General features: G+C 38.8%; 3 protein-coding genes across 4 annotated transcripts; all 3 read right to left on the bottom strand.

The window, feature by feature from the left end:
- Positions 1-108: 108 nt before the first annotated feature.
- On the bottom strand, positions 109-2,190 carry zgc:113090 (uncharacterized protein LOC553741 homolog). The gene is made up of 3 exons (XM_019079400.2): positions 1,991-2,190; positions 1,263-1,460; positions 109-1,172 (listed from the first exon to the last, which is right to left on the bottom strand). Exons 2-3 carry the CDS (start codon positions 1,447-1,449, stop codon positions 295-297), a joined length of 1,065 nt encoding a protein of 354 aa, XP_018934945.1. The 5' UTR covers positions 1,450-1,460; positions 1,991-2,190; the 3' UTR covers positions 109-294.
- A 546-nt stretch (positions 2,191-2,736) lies between these two features.
- LOC109062163 (histone acetyltransferase KAT7-like) lies at positions 2,737-13,744 on the bottom strand. Its single transcript, XM_042732998.1, has 14 exons — positions 13,372-13,744; positions 12,097-12,238; positions 10,419-10,652; positions 9,710-9,792; positions 9,528-9,614; positions 9,262-9,360; positions 9,104-9,171; positions 8,069-8,357; positions 7,837-7,926; positions 7,570-7,710; positions 7,386-7,479; positions 6,967-7,113; positions 6,273-6,379; positions 2,737-6,163 (listed from the first exon to the last, which is right to left on the bottom strand). Exons 1-14 carry the CDS (start codon positions 13,384-13,386, stop codon positions 6,065-6,067), a joined length of 1,695 nt encoding a protein of 564 aa, XP_042588932.1. The 5' UTR covers positions 13,387-13,744; the 3' UTR covers positions 2,737-6,064.
- Positions 13,745-14,482: 738 nt separating this feature from the next.
- LOC109062313 (glucose-6-phosphatase catalytic subunit 1-like) lies at positions 14,483-18,405 on the bottom strand. Of its 2 annotated transcripts, XM_019079408.2 has the most exons (5): positions 16,497-18,405; positions 16,223-16,332; positions 16,039-16,138; positions 15,496-15,611; positions 14,483-15,375 (listed from the first exon to the last, which is right to left on the bottom strand). In XM_019079408.2, the coding sequence occupies exons 1-5, from the start codon at positions 16,712-16,714 to the stop codon at positions 14,858-14,860; spliced, it is 1,062 nt and encodes a 353-aa protein (XP_018934953.1). In that variant the 5' UTR covers positions 16,715-18,405; the 3' UTR covers positions 14,483-14,857. The 2 variants fall into 2 exon arrangements, with proteins under 2 accessions (XP_018934953.1, XP_042579642.1); XM_042723708.1 differs by having other exon boundaries at positions 16,039-16,332.
- Between the last annotated feature and the right edge of the window lie 457 nt (positions 18,406-18,862).

Genomic DNA, 18,862 nt, shown 5'->3' with positions numbered 1-18,862 from the left:
TTAAATTGCTTTAAATACAAGAATCCAGTGGAATTTAACCACATATCATGTACTGTAATTTGAAATATTTATGATAAAACAATACACATTTATCATACTTCAACTACATCACGGATATTGACTCATATTTATTTTAACGCAATTTGATGGAAACCGCTGGCAACATATATTAAAAGTGGGAGAAAACAGTCTCAGTGGACTGAGTAACTCTTTAATTTTGAGATGTGAATAAGCAATGATTTTGTTGAATGATCCAAAGTCAACATGCTAAGATAAATGCTGTGAATTTTCAGCTCACAGCACTGCTCCATAATGAACTTTCCTCAAGTGTCTTCTGAGATTCTCTGTTCGGTTGAATCTCCGTCCACAGAGTGAGCAGTTATATGGCCTTTCTCCTGTATGAATGCGCTCGTGCTTCTTCAGATCGGCTAAACGACTGAACCTGAACTTGCAGCACTTGCAAACAAAAGGTCTCTCATTTGAATGGCACACAAAGTGTGCTCCGAGGCTGGAGGGCGTTGCAAACGTCTTGCCGCACACGTGGCAGCTGTGCAAAATCTCCCTGCTCTCACTGACACTGGGAGTGCTGTGAATGCCCCCCGATTGGACCATATTCTCTACCCGTGACCTAAGAATGTGTTTGGAAGCAGAATTGAGTAAATTACTAGGCTGGTTATAATGGACAATGTTGTTGGAAAAGGATGAGACGGGCAGCTGGTTGTGTTCATTTGCTTGAGGAACATCCTGCATAGGAACCACAGGAGCTTGTGTTGTCACATCTTCTGTCTCTTCTGTACCAGAACGTTTCAGAGGCTCTGGTTTAGATTCCTCTTTGATTCTGTTCGAGCACAGTGGTGACTCAGTGTTGCTGGTTGCCAGACTGTCTCTGCTGCCAGGTAAAGGCTTTGGGATTATTCTTGGAGGGCTACTCTTTACCCTGGAGAGGGGTCTTTGCTTCTTTAAAGAGTAGTCACAGGGTCCTTGCAGAGAATGATGTTTGTTGTCTGCATTAATCTCATCTGAAACCAGCTTTATATGAACAGGACTGTCACTCAGACATTGTGGCTGCTCCGGCTGCTTGCTCACAGTTGATTCTCCATGATAAATGAGATCTTCCTGCGCATGATCCTCCCCTGGCTTGTCAATGGGAAAAGAGACTTTCAGGACTTCATCTAAAAATATAAAAAAAGATGATTGAAAATGTTTACATGCAAGTAAGTAGACAAGTTAATTCCACAAGTATAAGCTCTTCATAATCTCACTCGAATCCCCAGTGGTCCTCTCCTGGAGTTCTTTGAGCTTCTGCTGGAGGTTCTGATTCTCCAGGCGTGTTCTGGCAGACTCTTTCTGATACTCTAACACAGCCTGACCCATGAGCTGCAACACTTCCTGCACAGCAGCGGTGAGGAGCTCAGCTACATTTGTGACGAGGAACTCCATCTGTGACATTTTGATGGGACCTGCTCAAAAAGAAAACAAGCCTCTGTCATTATTTAGTTAACATGATATTGTTCCAAACCTGTATAATTTTCTTCTCTGGAACATAAAAGAAAATATTCTGAGAAATCTCTCATTGTTTTGTCCATTGTCTATGCACTGAAAATCAAAGGTCACCAAAGCAGCATAATTTGTGTTCCACAGAAGAAAGAAAGGTTTGGAAAGTCATGCTGGTGAGTAAATAATGACAGAATGTTCACTTCTGGGTGAACTCTCTCTTTAATGACATGCGAGGTTGTGCACAGGACTGCCTCTTAATCATAACAATGAATATAATAATACAGTGACTAAGTGTATTACATTTTTTTATTTCTAAAAACTTATACAGGTTAACCGTGTCTTAATGTGACGTGCATTTGAACAAGCCTTCTCTCTTTGCGAGCTGGTCACTCAACGCTAGGTTTTTTATTTTTATTTTTTATATATATACATATATATAAATGAATATTTGGGATTGCATTATAATTATATGAAATGAAACAATAACACCTACCTCTCTGTTCTCAACCGCAAAGACAAAATATAATGAGACTATAATCTCAGCAAAGCAAACCGTGAACTAACGTCCGAAAACAAGAGGTTTCTCATGATACTTGTATCTTCACGCTGGACCGTATGTAGTCGTTTTTCTTTCAGGAAATGTCAAGGCTGACTTGTGATAATAATGACGTTTCTAGTGGGCGTGTTGTGGAAACGCATGTTGGTGACGTACTACTTCCTTTGCTACGCGCGAACTGCTTCCTGTGTGAAATGAAACTTGAAGAGGAACCTTTCTTTTACTGTCTATGAGAGGAACAGCCTCAGCCTCATGTTCGCTCCAAACCATGTCGTTGCTTCTATGGATCAGATAATTATTTGTTTATTATTATTATTTTAGTAAAAATGTTAAGAAACAAAGTCATACAGGTTTTTGAACGACACGAGGCTGAAGCCGTTCCTCTTCAAGTTTTATTTTACTAAAACAATATGCTTCAAGTGATGAATCTTTCACTGATATGTTATAGTTAATTGGTTTTAACCAAAGAAACAGAGTAAACCGGTAACCCGCTATTAATATTTGGCTACATACACAGGCAGCAGTTCGCGCACGTGCAAAAAATGTTTCCTGACATTCACAGAATCTTCTTTTGTGTTTTGTTTGGGCGTTTAATGATTAGAGAATTTTCCTTTTTGGATTAACTTCCTTTAAGGAGTCCATTGTTTATTATTTATACCCCATTAACTCACCGAACGTCATCGTTTCAAACAGTGACCGAATTTATTTCAGAGGAGAGAGACAGAGAATCAAGTGCAACACATGCCACTGACAGATCATCAAGGGCATGATGGTAATCCTAAGAGCTAATTTAAACTGTTCTGGCTGTGCACAAATTACACAACTGCTGCAATATATAGCCAAGACATGCTATAAACTAAGTGAAGCTACACTTAATAGTTTTTGATTACAGGTGTTTGAAAAAACAATGATTGAAGATGAAGGGTTAATCACATTTACTGCAATGGGTTAGTCTCATTTGAGCTAACAAAATATTCTTTCAACTTAGTGCAATGACTTTGGCTAATGTCAAATAGGGCTGGGAATACATATCTGGATCAGAGGAAATAAAAAAGACAAAAAACAAAAAAAGAAGCTCTTTAGTTCACAAAACCATTAATGTTTTTTTTTTTCAAATAAATATTTAACAGTCAAATAGTCATTTCTCTAAAACAAAAAGATGCAGTAGATAAAAAAAAAAAAAAAAAAACAGTAAAAACAATTGTCATTTGAGTATCAAACACTGGTACTCTAATAGGACAGCTAAAGGCTGGAATACACTACACAACTTTTAAAATCTGGACAGATTTTACAAACACTAGGCATCATACACTTACTGACTTTGTAAATAGTCTCAAAGGAAAACTGGCCATCATTCACTACACAACTGAGGATCACACACTACCAGATTTTAAAGTTGTTCTGATCACAACAAACTCGAAACGTGTGACCTTGTTGCTAGGAGACCTGTATCAAATGAAAACAACGTGTGTTCTAAAATCAGCTGAAAATATCAAACATGTTTGATTTCCTGTGACTGGATGGAATCAAAGTCTGTAGCTAAAAAAAAAAATCTATGAACATCATACATTGCGCGATTCTCTATGAAATGCCCTGAAAATCTGGGCAAAAATCATGTAGTGTATTCCAGGCTTAAGGTAACTCTAAATGTTCTAACTGAGCCATGTGAGACAGGACACAGTTAGGACTGCAGCCTTAATTGTAACTTTCTGTAACAAAGAAAATGTCTTGGGTTACTCGCATTATCCATGTTCTCTGAATAGCGAACGAGATGCTGCATGGCTATGGGAACGCCCCTTGGGTATGCCGATTGTTTGAAGCCCATATGGAATCACACCAATTCATTGGATAATGGTGTGGATGCCACCTCAATGTCACTACATCACCCACTCTAATACTAACGACCGCAGCATCTGCTCCTCAGGTTTGCTGCCGAAGAAGGTGTATTGCCGCTTCTGTCACCACCGTCAAGCTAAGTGGGTGTGGTTTCAACAGCCAGCTCCCACCTCTTTGCCGCCTACTTTGAGCTTCAAAAACGCTCTTCAGAAATCTATGGATGACGTCATTGATACTATTTCCATGTTTAATATACAGTCTATGGCTATGACGCAATGGGAATGATATACCACACCTGCCAATATAACCTCAAATGGCTGGTTCAAGCAGAAAGAATCTGGGAACCAAGAGCTAAATCCAAGCTATGAAACCTGATAAAAAGGCCATCCTGCTGCCACACAGATATCCTCCAGGGAACCTCCTCTGAAAAGAGTTTGAGAGGAAACAACACTCCTGGTAGAATGAGCTCAAATACCTAGAGGTAAAGAGAGACCTCGCACCTCATACGCAAGCGAGATAGCATCCCTTACCCAATGATAAATCCTATGCAGCGAGCCCTCTGTAGGCAGCACCAAAACACACCAACAATTGGGAGGACTTGTGCCATTTTTTAGAATGGTCCACATAGAGCCACATAGAACAGGGCAGAGCAGCCGAAGACTCTAGTCCTCAACAGAAGCAAAAGGAGGAGGGCAGAAGGAGTGGACGGTCTCTCCCACCCTTGTGAAATGGGGGAAGCTCTCCTTTTCCTGACACAGAGATCAGGAACGACCCGAAGAAGCTGAAGCCACGGGTTTATCTGAGCGCTTCAGCTCAATCCACTTATGCAGGTGCTAACGGGTCGAAGGATGTACCAGAAGAGGTGGGGGATGCACCGAGTCGTCACTCCTGCTAACGGGCTCCTTCCTGAACATGGATTGGTCTCTGGGCACAGAGGCAGGGTTGGAAGAGCTGTGTGCCCTCCTGGGCATGAACGGCTTAAGGGCAGCTGAGTGAGTCTTGGCAGCACAGAATTTGTGAACCACCACCAAGCTAACCGCCTCGCCGAACAATCCCGACTGCGAGATGTGGAGAAAAACCTTCTCCTTCTCACGTATTTCTGTGAGATTTAGTCAGAGGTGGCTTAGTTGCATGCAGTGCCAGGTCCGTAACTCTATGGAGCTCTTGGACTGCTTCTGGAGTCAGGCCCCACCTCCCTCTTCCATGAAGCGCCATGCCCGCCTGACCAGCCGCCATGTAGGACTTTCCGATGAGGGCAGAAGTGGTCCTACATGGCTTAGTTGGGAGGAGAGGGCGGGACTTTAATGAGGGGGCCGAAGACAGCAAAAGGTGAGAGACCAGCGTGTCCTCAATCACCAGAGAAGTGGCATAACCCTGCTCCACAGAACCCACTAGGTTTTGTGAGGTGTGGGTTTGTTAGTGAGGGAAGTGGAGGGAGGTTTATTGGAGGATCTGGAGATTTCGTGATGCAGATCACTAAAAAACGGCCACTTTCTTTGTGTGGGATGAGATTTGGGGCCGCTCAAGAAGCAGGACCCTTGCGGATCGTCCAGGCACTCAGTATTAAGCTTTTTGGTAGCATGCGCTAACACGTCCACTAGATCAGTATAGGCTGCAGAAGGCAGCGCCTCCTGGCCGTTTGGCGGGAGAGCATCGACTGAAGCGGACGCCACAGTGTACAAAATGTAATCTAGCAAAAAGTTTTGAGACTGAGATTCACACAAAATTTACAGTTAGAAGCGCCATAAAAAAAGCCTTACACATGAGACAAATCCATACACTTATCAAACTTACTGTGTGGGTTTCACTCAATGCAGTCGCTGAAGTGCAAAAGAGAAACTCAGAAATAAGCCGAAACATGGGCCAGATAAATTGCTTGTGAAGGGCTAAACGACTGCTTCTGAAGGAAAGAAATCTGAGGAGCGGATGGTGCGGTCGCTAGTATTAGAGTGAGTGACGTTGAGGTGGTGCCCACGCCATCAGCCAATGAATTGCCATAATTCAATTCAGGCTTCAGACAGTCGGCACACCCAAGGGGTGTTCCCATAGTGTCATAGCTATACATTGTTGAGTGAACCTATGAAAGAGAACACCTTCCCATGTGTTTAAATATTCATATAGTGACCAAGACCAGCTAAGCTACAGCAAACAGTGAAGAGCATGCAGATTATTGTCTTAAGTTCCTTTGGGTGGGCTCCACTTCAAGGACGTAGGGTCAATAGTCTTGTTGCTTCCACGTTTTGCCTCTTTGGTTTTCCAATCATCAATCAGATTCTAAAAATCATTCAACCATTTAAATGCATTAAAAACACAAAATTACATGTAATTAATGTTAAGTATGCTGCTAAAATGACTAAATACATTACATTACAATAACAGTTACCTGTCTTTTTAGAATCAGATGCTTCCCTTTCCAGTACTTCAGCATCTGGAGTGACTGTAAAGTGCTGACAATGTCTACAGGGTTGACGGCTGTTTCTTGGCTTATTTCTGCTCCCAAGTGTTAATATATGACAAAGAATGAAAACAATTATTCATAATATTAAATGTTACAATCATAAATGGAAAAGGAAGAAAAAGGAACATACATCACTGTTCAAAAGTTTATGGTCTGTAAGATGTTTTTAATGTTTTTGTCTCTTATGCTTACCAAGGCTGCATATTTATTTGGTCACAAATACAGTAAACATTGTGAAATATTATTGCAATTTAAAATAACTGTTTTCTATATGAATACATTATAAATCTTATTTATTTACTTCAGTCTTCAGTATCACATGATCCTTCAGAAATCATTCTAATATGTAGGTTTGCTGCTCAAGAAACATTTCTTATTTATGCTGATAAATATTTAGTGGAAACCATGATACATTTTTTCAGGATTCTTTGATGAATAAAAAAAGAACACAAAGTAAATCTTTTCTAAAATTATAAATGTCTTTACTGCACCTTTGATCAATTTAATGCATCTTTGCTGGATAAAATAATTAATTTTTAAATAATTAATAAATAAAAAAAATCTTACTAACTTTAAAAAAGAAGTTACCTTTAAAAGAAGTGAACATAAAACTAAGTACCTTTAATGGAGATCTCTTTGCCCTGGAAGTTGTACAGGTAGTGCAGGAGCACTTCTTTCCAGTAACTCCTGTAACTGATGAGTCCCAGGTCAGAGAGAGGCCGTTCAGGGGAGCCAACCTTCTCCTCTACTTTGGACAGCAAATAACCTGTGCAGACACAAGCCATTCACACATTAACACGTTCAAGTCTTCCATTAATTACGGCATCAAAAAGTGCATATGACCACATAGTAAAAGAGCTATTCTAACATGTTCTTAAGGGTTTTTTTTTTAAGACAAAATAACATAGCATAATTTATGTATTCTACAGTTAGAATTGTAACTTTAACATCACCTTTTGCAATCTTGTTTAAGCATAACAGTAATGACAAATAACAGCAATAAAGAGTATACAAATGTTCTAGATCTACTGAACTCACTGAAATCAATCAGCATCTTGCCATAACCCTGCCTCATATACTGTGGCATGGTCAGGATGCAGGAGACATTGTAGTTCAGGAATGAATTCTTTTCCTAAACCCAGATATGTATTTTGATTACTACAAAATAATCACTTGCAAGGTAACTGAAGCTTAAGGTGCACAGGAGCAACTAACAGAGTACCTTGGAGAAGTATCCTACAAGATGGCAGCCAGTATTGTCAGCTTCGGTCATCACATAGAAGAGGAACGGCTCCACATCGTAGTACAAAGTTTTGTGGTCCAGGAAGAGTTTGGCAAGGAGGCACAGGTTTTGACAATAAATCTACAAAAGCCAAATGATAGTGTCAAAGCAGAATCAGGTACAGATTGCAAATTACTGACCTCCAGATAGCCAGTTCAAAGTTGTCACATAAAATCAAGAGTCCTTTTGGAATGTCTTTGTTCTTGCCTTGTTCTTCTTGCCGTCCACTTCAAAAACAGATATAGCCCCTTTTCTGTAAACCTCATCACCTGGTGGATGTTTCCACACACATTTGGCCTGATTGAAAGTGAAATAAGAAAGAGGTGTACGTGTGAATGCAAAAACACACACCTACCATCATTATGATTCAAGGTTGGACAAAATCAGAAATGAATAATTTTGAAGTTTGAAAATTAACTGAACATGTTGAAAGGGTTACCATGTGACGTCGCAGAATGGTCTGACTCTTCATGTATTTGAGGCAGAACTCGCACATGTAGAGACGGCCGAGGCGGGCGTACTCTTCGGGGTACGGCGAGTGGTACCAGGTGTCCAACTCGTAGCGGCCGAACAAAATGGTCTTTATCATGTTGCCGCCCTCCGTGACCTGTCCCTGCAGCCGGAGTTTTTCCTGCAAGGACCAATGAAGGGTGGGAGAAACACAGGTCTGACTGGAGGGAATGATGACACAGAGTTTAGAAAGAAAAAATCCTGAAGCATACCGCTGAAGATTCATTCATGAATGAGGAGGTTGAGGACGAGATCGAGAGATACACTACTGTTGACAAGTTTGGGGACAAGATTTTTTTTTTTTTTTTTTTTGAAATAAAGAAATAAAGTTCTAAATGCAGCCTTGGTGAACATAAGAGACTTCAAAAACCTTAAAAAATAATACTGATCCTCGGAGGTGTACATTTTCAGAGACTGCACTAATAAATAAACAGAAGACAATGTAGAAATTTGAAAGTTAAATTAAAAGTTAAGACCGAAATGAGCTGGAGAAAATAAGAAGGTGAATTAATGTCTACTCAAGATTATTGGTTTCTCTTATTGGAACAGTTCAACCAAAAATAACAATTCTGTTATTATTCACTATTTTTTTTTTTTCAGTCAAGCTCTAAAAGATGACACTATCCAGGTCTGAAACATCAGGGTTAGTAAATGTCAGAATTTTCATTTTTGGAGCTGTTTCTTTAAGGTAGGAAGGTTAAAGTATGTTGCTTAAAACTCTTGGTAACACCCATGTGCAACAGATGAGAGAATGGCAGCAGTGTGGAGGCTACAGTGGAAGAGAGTCCGGCGTAGGCCCATCACACAACCCAGAATGCAGTGGTGAGGAGGCTCAGCCCATCGCAATCTTTACAGATCATGAAGTGGAAGAGAGTAAGGGGTGGATTCGTGGAAAAGATGTTATTGGTATAGATGTATTAGGAGATAATGAGAGGGAGGTGATTGGGTTTTTCTTATCTGTTACAGGTTATTGTGAGTTGTGATGTTCTCCAGCAGAGGCTCACGACTGCTACCATGGGTCTGTCTGTGCTCCTGGAGACAGTCAAACAATGAGAGCTCAGAAACAGATTCATTTATCTGCTAAGGATTGTTGTCATTCTTTCTACAAATATGGAGACTCACTGTATACTTGTCTTTTTGCTCTTTAAGAGGAACGGAGTTTCTCTTCCTCCTCATCTCTGTCACCTTTTCTTTATACCGCAGCTGTCGCTCCATTTGGGCCTAGAGGTGAGGTAACTGAGAATGTGAGTGCGAGTTGAGGCTATTTAATTAACATGTATTGTTACTGCATGTAAAATCTGAAAGCAGCTCTTGGAGAATGCCATTCATCGGGGGTCACTACTAGGGCCCAAGAGGGAGGATGTTAAATACCTGGTGTGCTGTTTTACCTGTTGCCGAGCGGAATGGCGATTCTCATTCTGCCGCTGTGACAGTGTCCTCTCCTCCACGTGTTTGTCTCGAGAGCTTGCCTTCACCTGAGTAAAAAGTTTGATTTTAAAGTAAACCTTGCCGTTTAAGCAAAATACAATCTGGCTAAAGGTTTAGTCCAAATGACACACATAAGCATTACCTTACACTCATCTGCTGAAAGGTTATGGTACAGTGGACATCCCGATATTGAAAAGTGCCTTTCATGTTTCCCTGTCAAATGTCCTGAAGGAGGAATGAAGGTTTTTAAATATTTGAGCATTTAAATAAGCCTGAACACAAAACAGTCTTGCCAGAAGAAAAGTAAAGCCACTATTAATACACTGAAACTAATAAACTACCAGCCAAAGTCTGGGGCCTGTAAAAATGTTATAAGAAATTAATACTTTTATTCAGCAAGGACTGATTGAATTGATCAAAATGGACAGTGAAGACATTCATAATATTACTAGAGTTTTCCATTAGAAATAAAAGCTGCTCTTTCTACCTTTCTGTTTATCAAAGAATTAATGTTTTCAACAATCATAAATGAGAAACGTTTTCTAAGCAATAAAAATCAGCATGTCAGAATGATTTCTGAAGGATCATATGACACAGAAGACTGGAGTAATGATGCTGAAAATCCAGCTTTGCCATCACAGGAATAAATTGCAATAAGTGAAAATATAAAACAGATATTTTAAATCATAGTAACATTTCACCATGTTTTTGATCAAATAAATGCATCCTTGGTGAACATTACAGACTTTTTTTTTTTTCAAAAACATCAAAAAATCTTGCCAACTCCAAACCTTTCAACGGTAGTGTAGATATTCTTAAAAAATAAAACAAAGGACCTGGAATCCAATTACCAAGTGAATTACAACCAGGTGTGGGGCATTTCATGTTAAAGTTGTAGCTCTCATGAAAGCGTCGTCGTTTGGGCCGGTGAGCAAGGCCGGATTCTTTCAGTGACAGCTCCTTTGCCAGACTCTCATCATGAGACACGTTTGGGCTGGACATGTCAATGTCAGACTCAGAGGAAGGAGCGTTGCCTGTCGGCGTCCTGGGTGGGGTCTCGTCATGGTCTGCACTTTCCTTAAGGTCTGCATGACCAACACAACAGAAAACAGGACTGTATAAAATCTAAGAATGGAATAAGGAATATATCATTACATCAATAAAATGAAAATGGCAATAGTGTAACTACAGAGGAAAGGAAGAATAAAACAAAACAAGTGGAGGTTAAAGTGAAGGTGTAGCTAACCACATACTGTACTAACCACGTCTCTCAAAAGTTGAGATTAAAATGTCAATCAGTAATCTCTAATATAAAACTTTTTGGTATCAGTGATCATCATTCATGTTAAAAGTGGCACTTAATAATTATAAAATGTTGATTGTTGCTGTAATTCGTGACAAAAAGCTGTACGCTTTTGAACTGCAATGTAAATTTATTTTATTTATGCTTGAACCAACACATTGTCAAAAACAGATCAGACAGAGTTAACTATTTTAGGGTGTATATGAACAAACAAATAGATAGTACGTATCCATTCAAGTGATAGCAAACAAAAAGCCACAGAATATGAAATGAATTAAAATGAAAATCTAATGCATTACTTCAAATAATTACATTTTTACATCTTAAAGAATTATGAAAATGATGTACACTACCGTTTAAAGGTTTTAGGTCAGTAAGAGTTTTTAACATGCTTTTGAAAGAAGACGCTTCTGCTCACCAAGGTTGCATTTATTTGAACAAAAATACAGTAAAAATATTATAATCATTTTAAATAACTGTTTTCTATTTGAATATTTTAAACATTTTATTCCTGTGATGTCAAAGTTGAATTTTCAGCAGTCATTAATTCAGTCTTCAGTGTCACGTGATCCTTCAGAAATCATTCTGATACGCTGATTTGGTGTTCAAGAAACATTTCTTATTATTATTGATGTTGAAAACAGTTACGCTGCTTCGAAAGAACAGTAAAAAATACTTACTGACCTTTGGAATGGTTAACATGCTATATGAACTGAGGAAAATCTGTGACTTGTCATAAAGACAAAAACTAATGAGGAGAAGCACATGTGAGCAGAGCAAAGCATGGAGATACTCAAATGAGGGAAGGCGTGAGTGAAGAACCTCCTACCCCTCTCTGAGATTTCCCCATGCTGCTCCGTGTCTGAGCCAGAAGAGCGACTCTGCCGCAAGGCGTATTTCTTGGGCAAGACTGACACCCCCTGCTGTTGACTACGAGTCACGCGATGGGTGGAATAGTTCCCCACCTCCTCTGAAACTGGGGCAGACGGGTTCCTCACAGGACTGGAATCTAGAAACAGAGCTCTCAGGTTTGTTCGTTTATTCTTTTGTTTATTGTTCTTCATCCATCATGCTTCCTACCCATCAACCCATCACCTCAGGTTTAAATTGTTTATTTTGGGTCAAAAAATCACATGTTCCAAAATATTGTATGCCTCATTATTAATAAATCATACTTTTACTGAAGATCCCCTAGTAAGTGATCAGTACAAGGTCTCGTGTCTTACCTTGCGAGTTGCGGCTGAGACGCAGCGAGGAGCGAGTGATGCGGGTGTTTCTCACTGCGTGGGCGTCACTCTCTGAGCTGTCTGTGTGCTCAGCGGAGAAGTCTGAATCCTCTGTACCTTCAGAGCTACTGCCGGCATTTCTCTTAAGTGTCAAAAACATCAAAACCCAGTTTGGTCTCTAAATACAAATGTTATCTTTGTAACACTTTACAATGAGGTCCCATTAGTTAGCATTAACTATTAACATTCACTAACATTTAGTATCTACTGATCGTTGTTAATGTTTGTTAAAACAAACGCAACTGTTCAGTGTTAGTTCATCTTATCTCAGACTGAATTTTAACAGATTCAACTTGATTTTAATAATGTATTAGTAAATGTTGAAATTAACATGAACTAAGCTTAATAAATGCTTTAGAAGTATTTTTAGTCTATCTTTTAGTTCATCTTAACTAGTGTAATCTAAGGTTAACCAATGGGAAAACTGACTGTAACAAAAATCAGATAGTGCCACCTGACCTGCGACAATGACCCTGGTGAGTCTTTCCTTATGTTTCTCATTTTAATTACACAGAACCAGGGTCCCAGAAGGTGCTGCACAGGCTTCACTAATTCCTTTAACTAATAATCTGCATTATATAATGTAATAATGTTTATATTAGAATTATAACGTTATTATATTATATTCAATGACATGAAACTATACTAATAAAGTGTTACTGAGAAAATCTTTTTGTGTTTTGTTTTGTTTACACTGCAGTCACTGGTTTGGTTGAATCAAAACATTTTAACAAGGCTAATATAAATATGGGCTATGATGCTTTTAACACCCTTGTAGCTAATTTCAGGGCCTCCCTCACTCCCTATTATTCCCTCCTGACATTAAATATTGCTTTATCAGCATGTATATGAAAAACTTGACGTGATATTATTTAATTACGATGACTTAGGGGGAAAGACCATAGCCTTTTCCCTTGTATCACAGACAAATGTCTGAATTGAAGGCACAATAAATATGAACTATTTGTGTATGCGCTTATTACATATGTGAAACCAAGTATTATGTAATTACACAGAGCCTTAACTTTATAGTTTCGACGACCGTCTGCATATTGCACACACTAACAATTTAACTAGTCAGTTGGTTATGATGCCTGCGACTGCTGGATCTCGAGTTTGTGTGAAACGACCAGGTGAAGGCTGGTTGCACCTGAACACGCAGGTGCAAGATGCTGAGAGCGATGTGCGCAGCTGGCCTGTGGGATACAGTCATACCTTCCGCCGCGGCATAGCGCTTCTCCGAGTCACTGGGTTCAGTTTCTGCTGGATTACTTAATGCAGTTTGATCGACTAAACCTGTCGAAGCCCGCTTAAGTGATGCGTCCCTGTGGAAGTGAGGGAAACATTAGTTTGGAACAAGGAAACACTGCTTCATCACTGACAGTCGCGGGTAACTGCGGCGCGCGTCTGTTTACGCTCTACACTTCCGGTACAAAATTATACTGTAAAGGTCTCACGGAAAATGATAAACACGAGGAAGTTACCATTCTTTTAAACAGACATGGATGATTTATGTACGATTACGCTATTTTTAGCTGATTACAAATGGTTTTCGAATAAAACACAAATAAGAGCAAGAAGGGCTCGTGCTGTGCAGTTCCTGTGGTCATAGTTCTGTCGCTAGATGGCGCCACTAATGTCACTGAAGAAGACATTTAGGCCTTTTTGAAGCATTTCATCTTCGAGTTTACATCTTCGAGTTTACAATGGAACCAGGTATCCATTAAAAAAAAAAAAAATAAAAATAAAAAAAACCTTGTGCATTTCATAAAATAATTATAATAGATGAACCCTTGATGTTTATTGTTTTTAGACTGCTGACAGACAGCAAAGTTTTTAGACAGCAGTTATAATTAAAGCAAAACTTTAAGTTGTGTGATACATCCCCCTGTTATTATGTCAATAGTTCAAGCTCAGTTAAAAAAACAAAACAGTTTGATTCATAATATTTTTCAGCATAGGTTTATTTTTGAAAATCAATGTCTCTGTAGGCACATTGAACAACATTTGCCAATTATAGAGGGGTAAGTTGTCACATTATATGGGGTAAGTTGTCACAACTAAACCTGCCATTGAACAGTCTATTATAAGATTTTCAGCTAAATTTAAAGTGTTAAAATTATAAAACACAAACAATTTATCACAGCATAAATATGAAAGGTAACAAAAATATCAAACAATAGTGTCATCACTGAATCATCAATGAACTGACTTTAGCGGGGAAAAATATTCTTTGTTATTGTCCTCTTGCTTTATTGACAAACTATTTTCCTGTTTTACACTGTAAAGTGCTTTGACAAAATCTGTATTGTATAAAGCGCTATATAAATAAAGTTGACTTGACTTGACTAGTGTTGGCCAGCAAATATTATATAATATACTATATCATACGCACATTTTGACTGAAAACTATATAGTTAATCAGATATAGCTCTTTGATCTCTTTCCATTGTGACATCTAAACTATTTAATATATTAAATAATATTTTACATATATATATACACATAAAGCATTGGATAATCCGGACGATATCTCTGCATGTCTCAATTTGCACAAATTAAAAAATCAAAACATATAAAGTAATCTTTGGTTTTCTAAAATAATAAATACTTTTAAATATTTCAAAACAGACAATGAGAGGAAAATAGTAAATACAGACTTAATTGCCAAAAATACAATCCCATAATGTGTTTTCTGAGTTTAATATGCTTTCATTCTGTGGTATACATTTGCTAATGTGCTTATGCAGTAAGGTACAAAACTTATTGTGGTCAGAGGCACAGTGGCGCTCTTACAGAAAGAAAGTGCATAGAAGAGTGCATGAGTGCTTGTGGGAGGTCTGAATGAGTCTAAAAGGCTCAGGAGGGGGAGTGTTGCTGCTGTACAGGTCAGTCTGTAAATGGCCCTGTTCCCACAGCTCTTATTTTTATCCAGATCACCTTGAATAGGCAAATGGAGGCTCAGCCCTAGGCCGAACAGGGCCCCGGTGTTGCGGAGGAGGCCAGCGAAGGGTGTGGTGTCCAGATGGACCCATTCAGGCTGATTGCACCACTTCTGTGCCTTCACTAGACTCCAGTAGGGGTCTATTGAAGAAGCATCCAACAGTGCATAAAGTCCCAGTGCAATGAACACAAGACAGAGGATGGTGTGCACATAACTCTTCAAGCTTGCTGAATAGATCCAGGACACTCTATTAAAAGCCTTGGCTACAGCGATTCCTGTATAGTGAAAGTGAACAATTACTTAAGAAACCAGAATAAGAGTAAGAGAAGTAAGAGATCTTATTCATCTTGCATGTAATTTTGAATGTTAGATGAAAAATATACAATTCAACTGACCCGAGACAACTCCAGCAATGACCTGATGTGGGAAATGGGCTGCAATGAAGACTCGAGAAAGACTGACACAAACCTGCACACCCCAGAAAAGGGCCCAAAGAAGACCCTGAAAGCACCTATTATATGGCGCAAATGCAAAAGAAGGAAAATGTTTTTTATTAATATTAAACATCAAAACACTGGCATGAAGAACCTGGTTATTTTTTAAATGGCATTCAATATCTGCTTGAGTAATTGGCCCATTATCTACCCAAAATAAACTTCATTTTTAGAAATATACAACTTGTTATGGTGATAAAACAGAGATGCTAAGATAAATGATTTTACAAGTAACTAATGAGATATTTCCGTCTGACTGGAAAGATAGTGTAGATTTTGGCATTTTGTGCAAGTATATTGTTTCCTTCCTTTTTATCTCTCAATTATTCTGGATGATTTCTTGTGACTGAAGAGCATTTTCATGCATTCAATCTGGTATCATCTTGTAAATTAAGATGATATCTGAGTACTATATTAAAATATAAACAGGACATATTCACTCACCATCTTTTTAGGGGGTCACATCCCTGCATAATCGTCAGCAGTGACGTGACCATGGCATAGTAAACCCCTGCAGCTCCCATCGCATGACCGGAGGGACTTCCTAGAAGATCGGACAGAAACTGCTGTGAAATCTGCTTCCGATTTAGTCTATATAAATACAAGAGAAACACAAGGAGACGCTCACCAGGGCCAGTCTCGCAGGTCATGGGGAACTGACTGATTTGTGGTACAGTCAAGTTGCCATAATAAACAGTTTCTTTAACCCACCAATAAGGACGCTCGCCAAACATAAGCCTGTTTAGTGATTTAATAAATTAATCTGATTAGGACCAGTGAAGATAAATTCATTACATACAGACATTCAATATTGAGAGACTGTGTTATTTATCCATTCAATCTGGTTCCAAATACTTCTTTCAACAGTTTTGGATATTTACAGAAACAACAACAATGCTTACCACTTGAGGACTAAGTTGAGCCAGTCTCCCACAACAGCAACCCAGACCAGCTTCACTCCCACTGCTGACTGTAGGTGGAACCAGATGGGAAAAAAGAATAAAAATGTTGTACGCAGGTCTGCCACTGTAGACACAAAGGTAAACCAGCTTTGGGCATGTCCATAATGCGTCTGCAGGTAGAACGTACTGCTGATCCCATAACCATACAAGACTTCCATTACTACTGCCGGTCTGTTGTAAAACAATACAATATTACAGATCCTCACTCATGTTCTCAGTCTTTAGATAACGTTGTGAGTCTTATCAGGCACAAGTCACTATTTTTTAAAATCTCTTCATTTTGTTTTCAGTGTCTTGAATCCGGATTGTCATCCCAGCGACGACTTGCATGAGTTCAGGCTGCTCCTTTTATCCATCCACTCAGTTGCCTGGTCACTGGGCACCACCTGAGCTTTGGACTCTCAGGAGTAAATAGAGGGAAAATGGTCTCCAAACATTAAAGTGTGGTCATTAAAGGGGGCCTGTGCCGTGCATTTGTGTGAAGTGGCTGGTTTTGGGTGCTAAATGTAGCTCTCGATTACGAGAAAGACACTCACTAGTTGAATGAGGTCATGGGCATGGCCACATAGGACTCTTGACTGTTCTCTAAGGTTGTTTTGTTAATATGGAAAATGTGTTTATTAATGTATTTATTATGTGTTTTTAATGTGTTTTCATTTATATACTGTTTACATCATAAGCGTAAGTCTCTTTTACTGCATTTATCATGTTTGATCAAAAATAGTTGTTTAAAAGTACAGCATTTATTTGAAATAGGAATCTTTTGAAACATTATAAATATCTTTACTGTCACTCTTGATCAATTTAATGCATCCTTGCTGAATACATTTTTTTTTCCCTCTAAAACAACATACTGACCCCAAACATTTGAGCGGTAGTGCAAATATATGTAACAGGTAACGTGTATTGAAATTTAGGGGGAAATGATGTGTTTTGACAGAAACTGACACAAATATCGAAGTACAGATAATTACATAAAATGTTATTCTCATCATAAGTGTACCATAGCTCAGTCCTAGTTCAATAGTGTGGCCATCAAATTAAGAATTAGCAAGATATTATTATAGTTTGACCGAGACCTTCATATGACATTGTTTACCTTGAATTGACATTATGGTTAATTTCCAGCAACCTCTGGAGGCCTGTTCGTGCGAAGTCTCACGACTCTGTGAGATGGCACATTTTCCACTGGCTTCCAGAACTTCTGAGAACTGTCGCTAGAACGACTCGGCCATGTGGAAAAACAAAGATGGATCATGCCCAGAGCAGACTGTAAACAAGAACACTACCTGCAAGATGTTAAGAGCTCCACAATGTTTACAGATGCCATATCCTCAGAGACCTATCAGCCTAGTCATGTGCAATATATACAGTACGTACTGATGGACATTCTACTACCATGATCAAATGGCTCATTTGTGTTGTCTTCATGTGATTTAGCATGTTTTGCATTTTGAGTTCTGCTGTTAAAAATGCGATCTTGTATTTAAGTCTATTGTAGTTCAACAGTCCTGTTGAACCAAATGTAGCACACATACACAAGAAGACATGCAGGAAGTGCACAGATCTTTAAGGGCAGTGCAATCTCACACTCTCTTGTCATGTCCAGTCTCAGAAGTCTTTCCCCCCGAAACCTAAAAACAATAGTCAGTTCCTGTGGGCTTAAAGCTTTGAAAAGAAATACTGTATGCTGTTGTATATGTATATGCTGGTCTAATAAAGGAGATATTCTAGTGAGAAAGGAGGTAATCATAAAAAGTAGATTGTATATTTAACATCTGTCTTAGAGCATGTTGTAAGCAGATATGTTAAGATAGTGAAGCATTGTTGTTGTATTTGATTTAGTCAATTATGCATACTGCATTGCATTGAACTCAATGTTTTGTTTGTTTACTTGTGTGTTTGTTTATGCATATCATCATCAATCATGAATCCAAAATAATGTTTTATAATAATAACTAAAAAAAAAAAAATCTGGGTTAAGTTAATTTTTCACATTATTTTGTGGTCTTCTTTATACACGCAGCCCTGGACTTTGGTTCACTGCTGAACTCCACCGTTTGAATGTGTAGCCCACATCTGGAAATTGTGATCTGTATTCCCAGGGAATGCTGAGAAATTTAAAGAAGCAGCTGTCGAGCTTGTGCAACTCTTGAAACCTATGAAATTTTAAGCACAAGCCAGAAGACAATAAACTTTCCGGGATTTCTTGGAATTCTTGCAATACATGATACACTTATCATCCCTTCTGTGAAACTACAGCCTGAGAACTACAGCTTGATAAGTTGATTCTGTGCTCTGATGAA

Source organism: Cyprinus carpio, chromosome A3 (assembly GCF_018340385.1).
Source record: "Cyprinus carpio isolate SPL01 chromosome A3, ASM1834038v1, whole genome shotgun sequence".
NCBI lineage: Eukaryota > Metazoa > Chordata > Actinopteri > Cypriniformes > Cyprinidae > Cyprinus > Cyprinus carpio.
The sequence above is the reverse complement of the archived record's forward strand: the minus strand, read 5'-3'. Positions and strand labels throughout refer to the sequence as shown.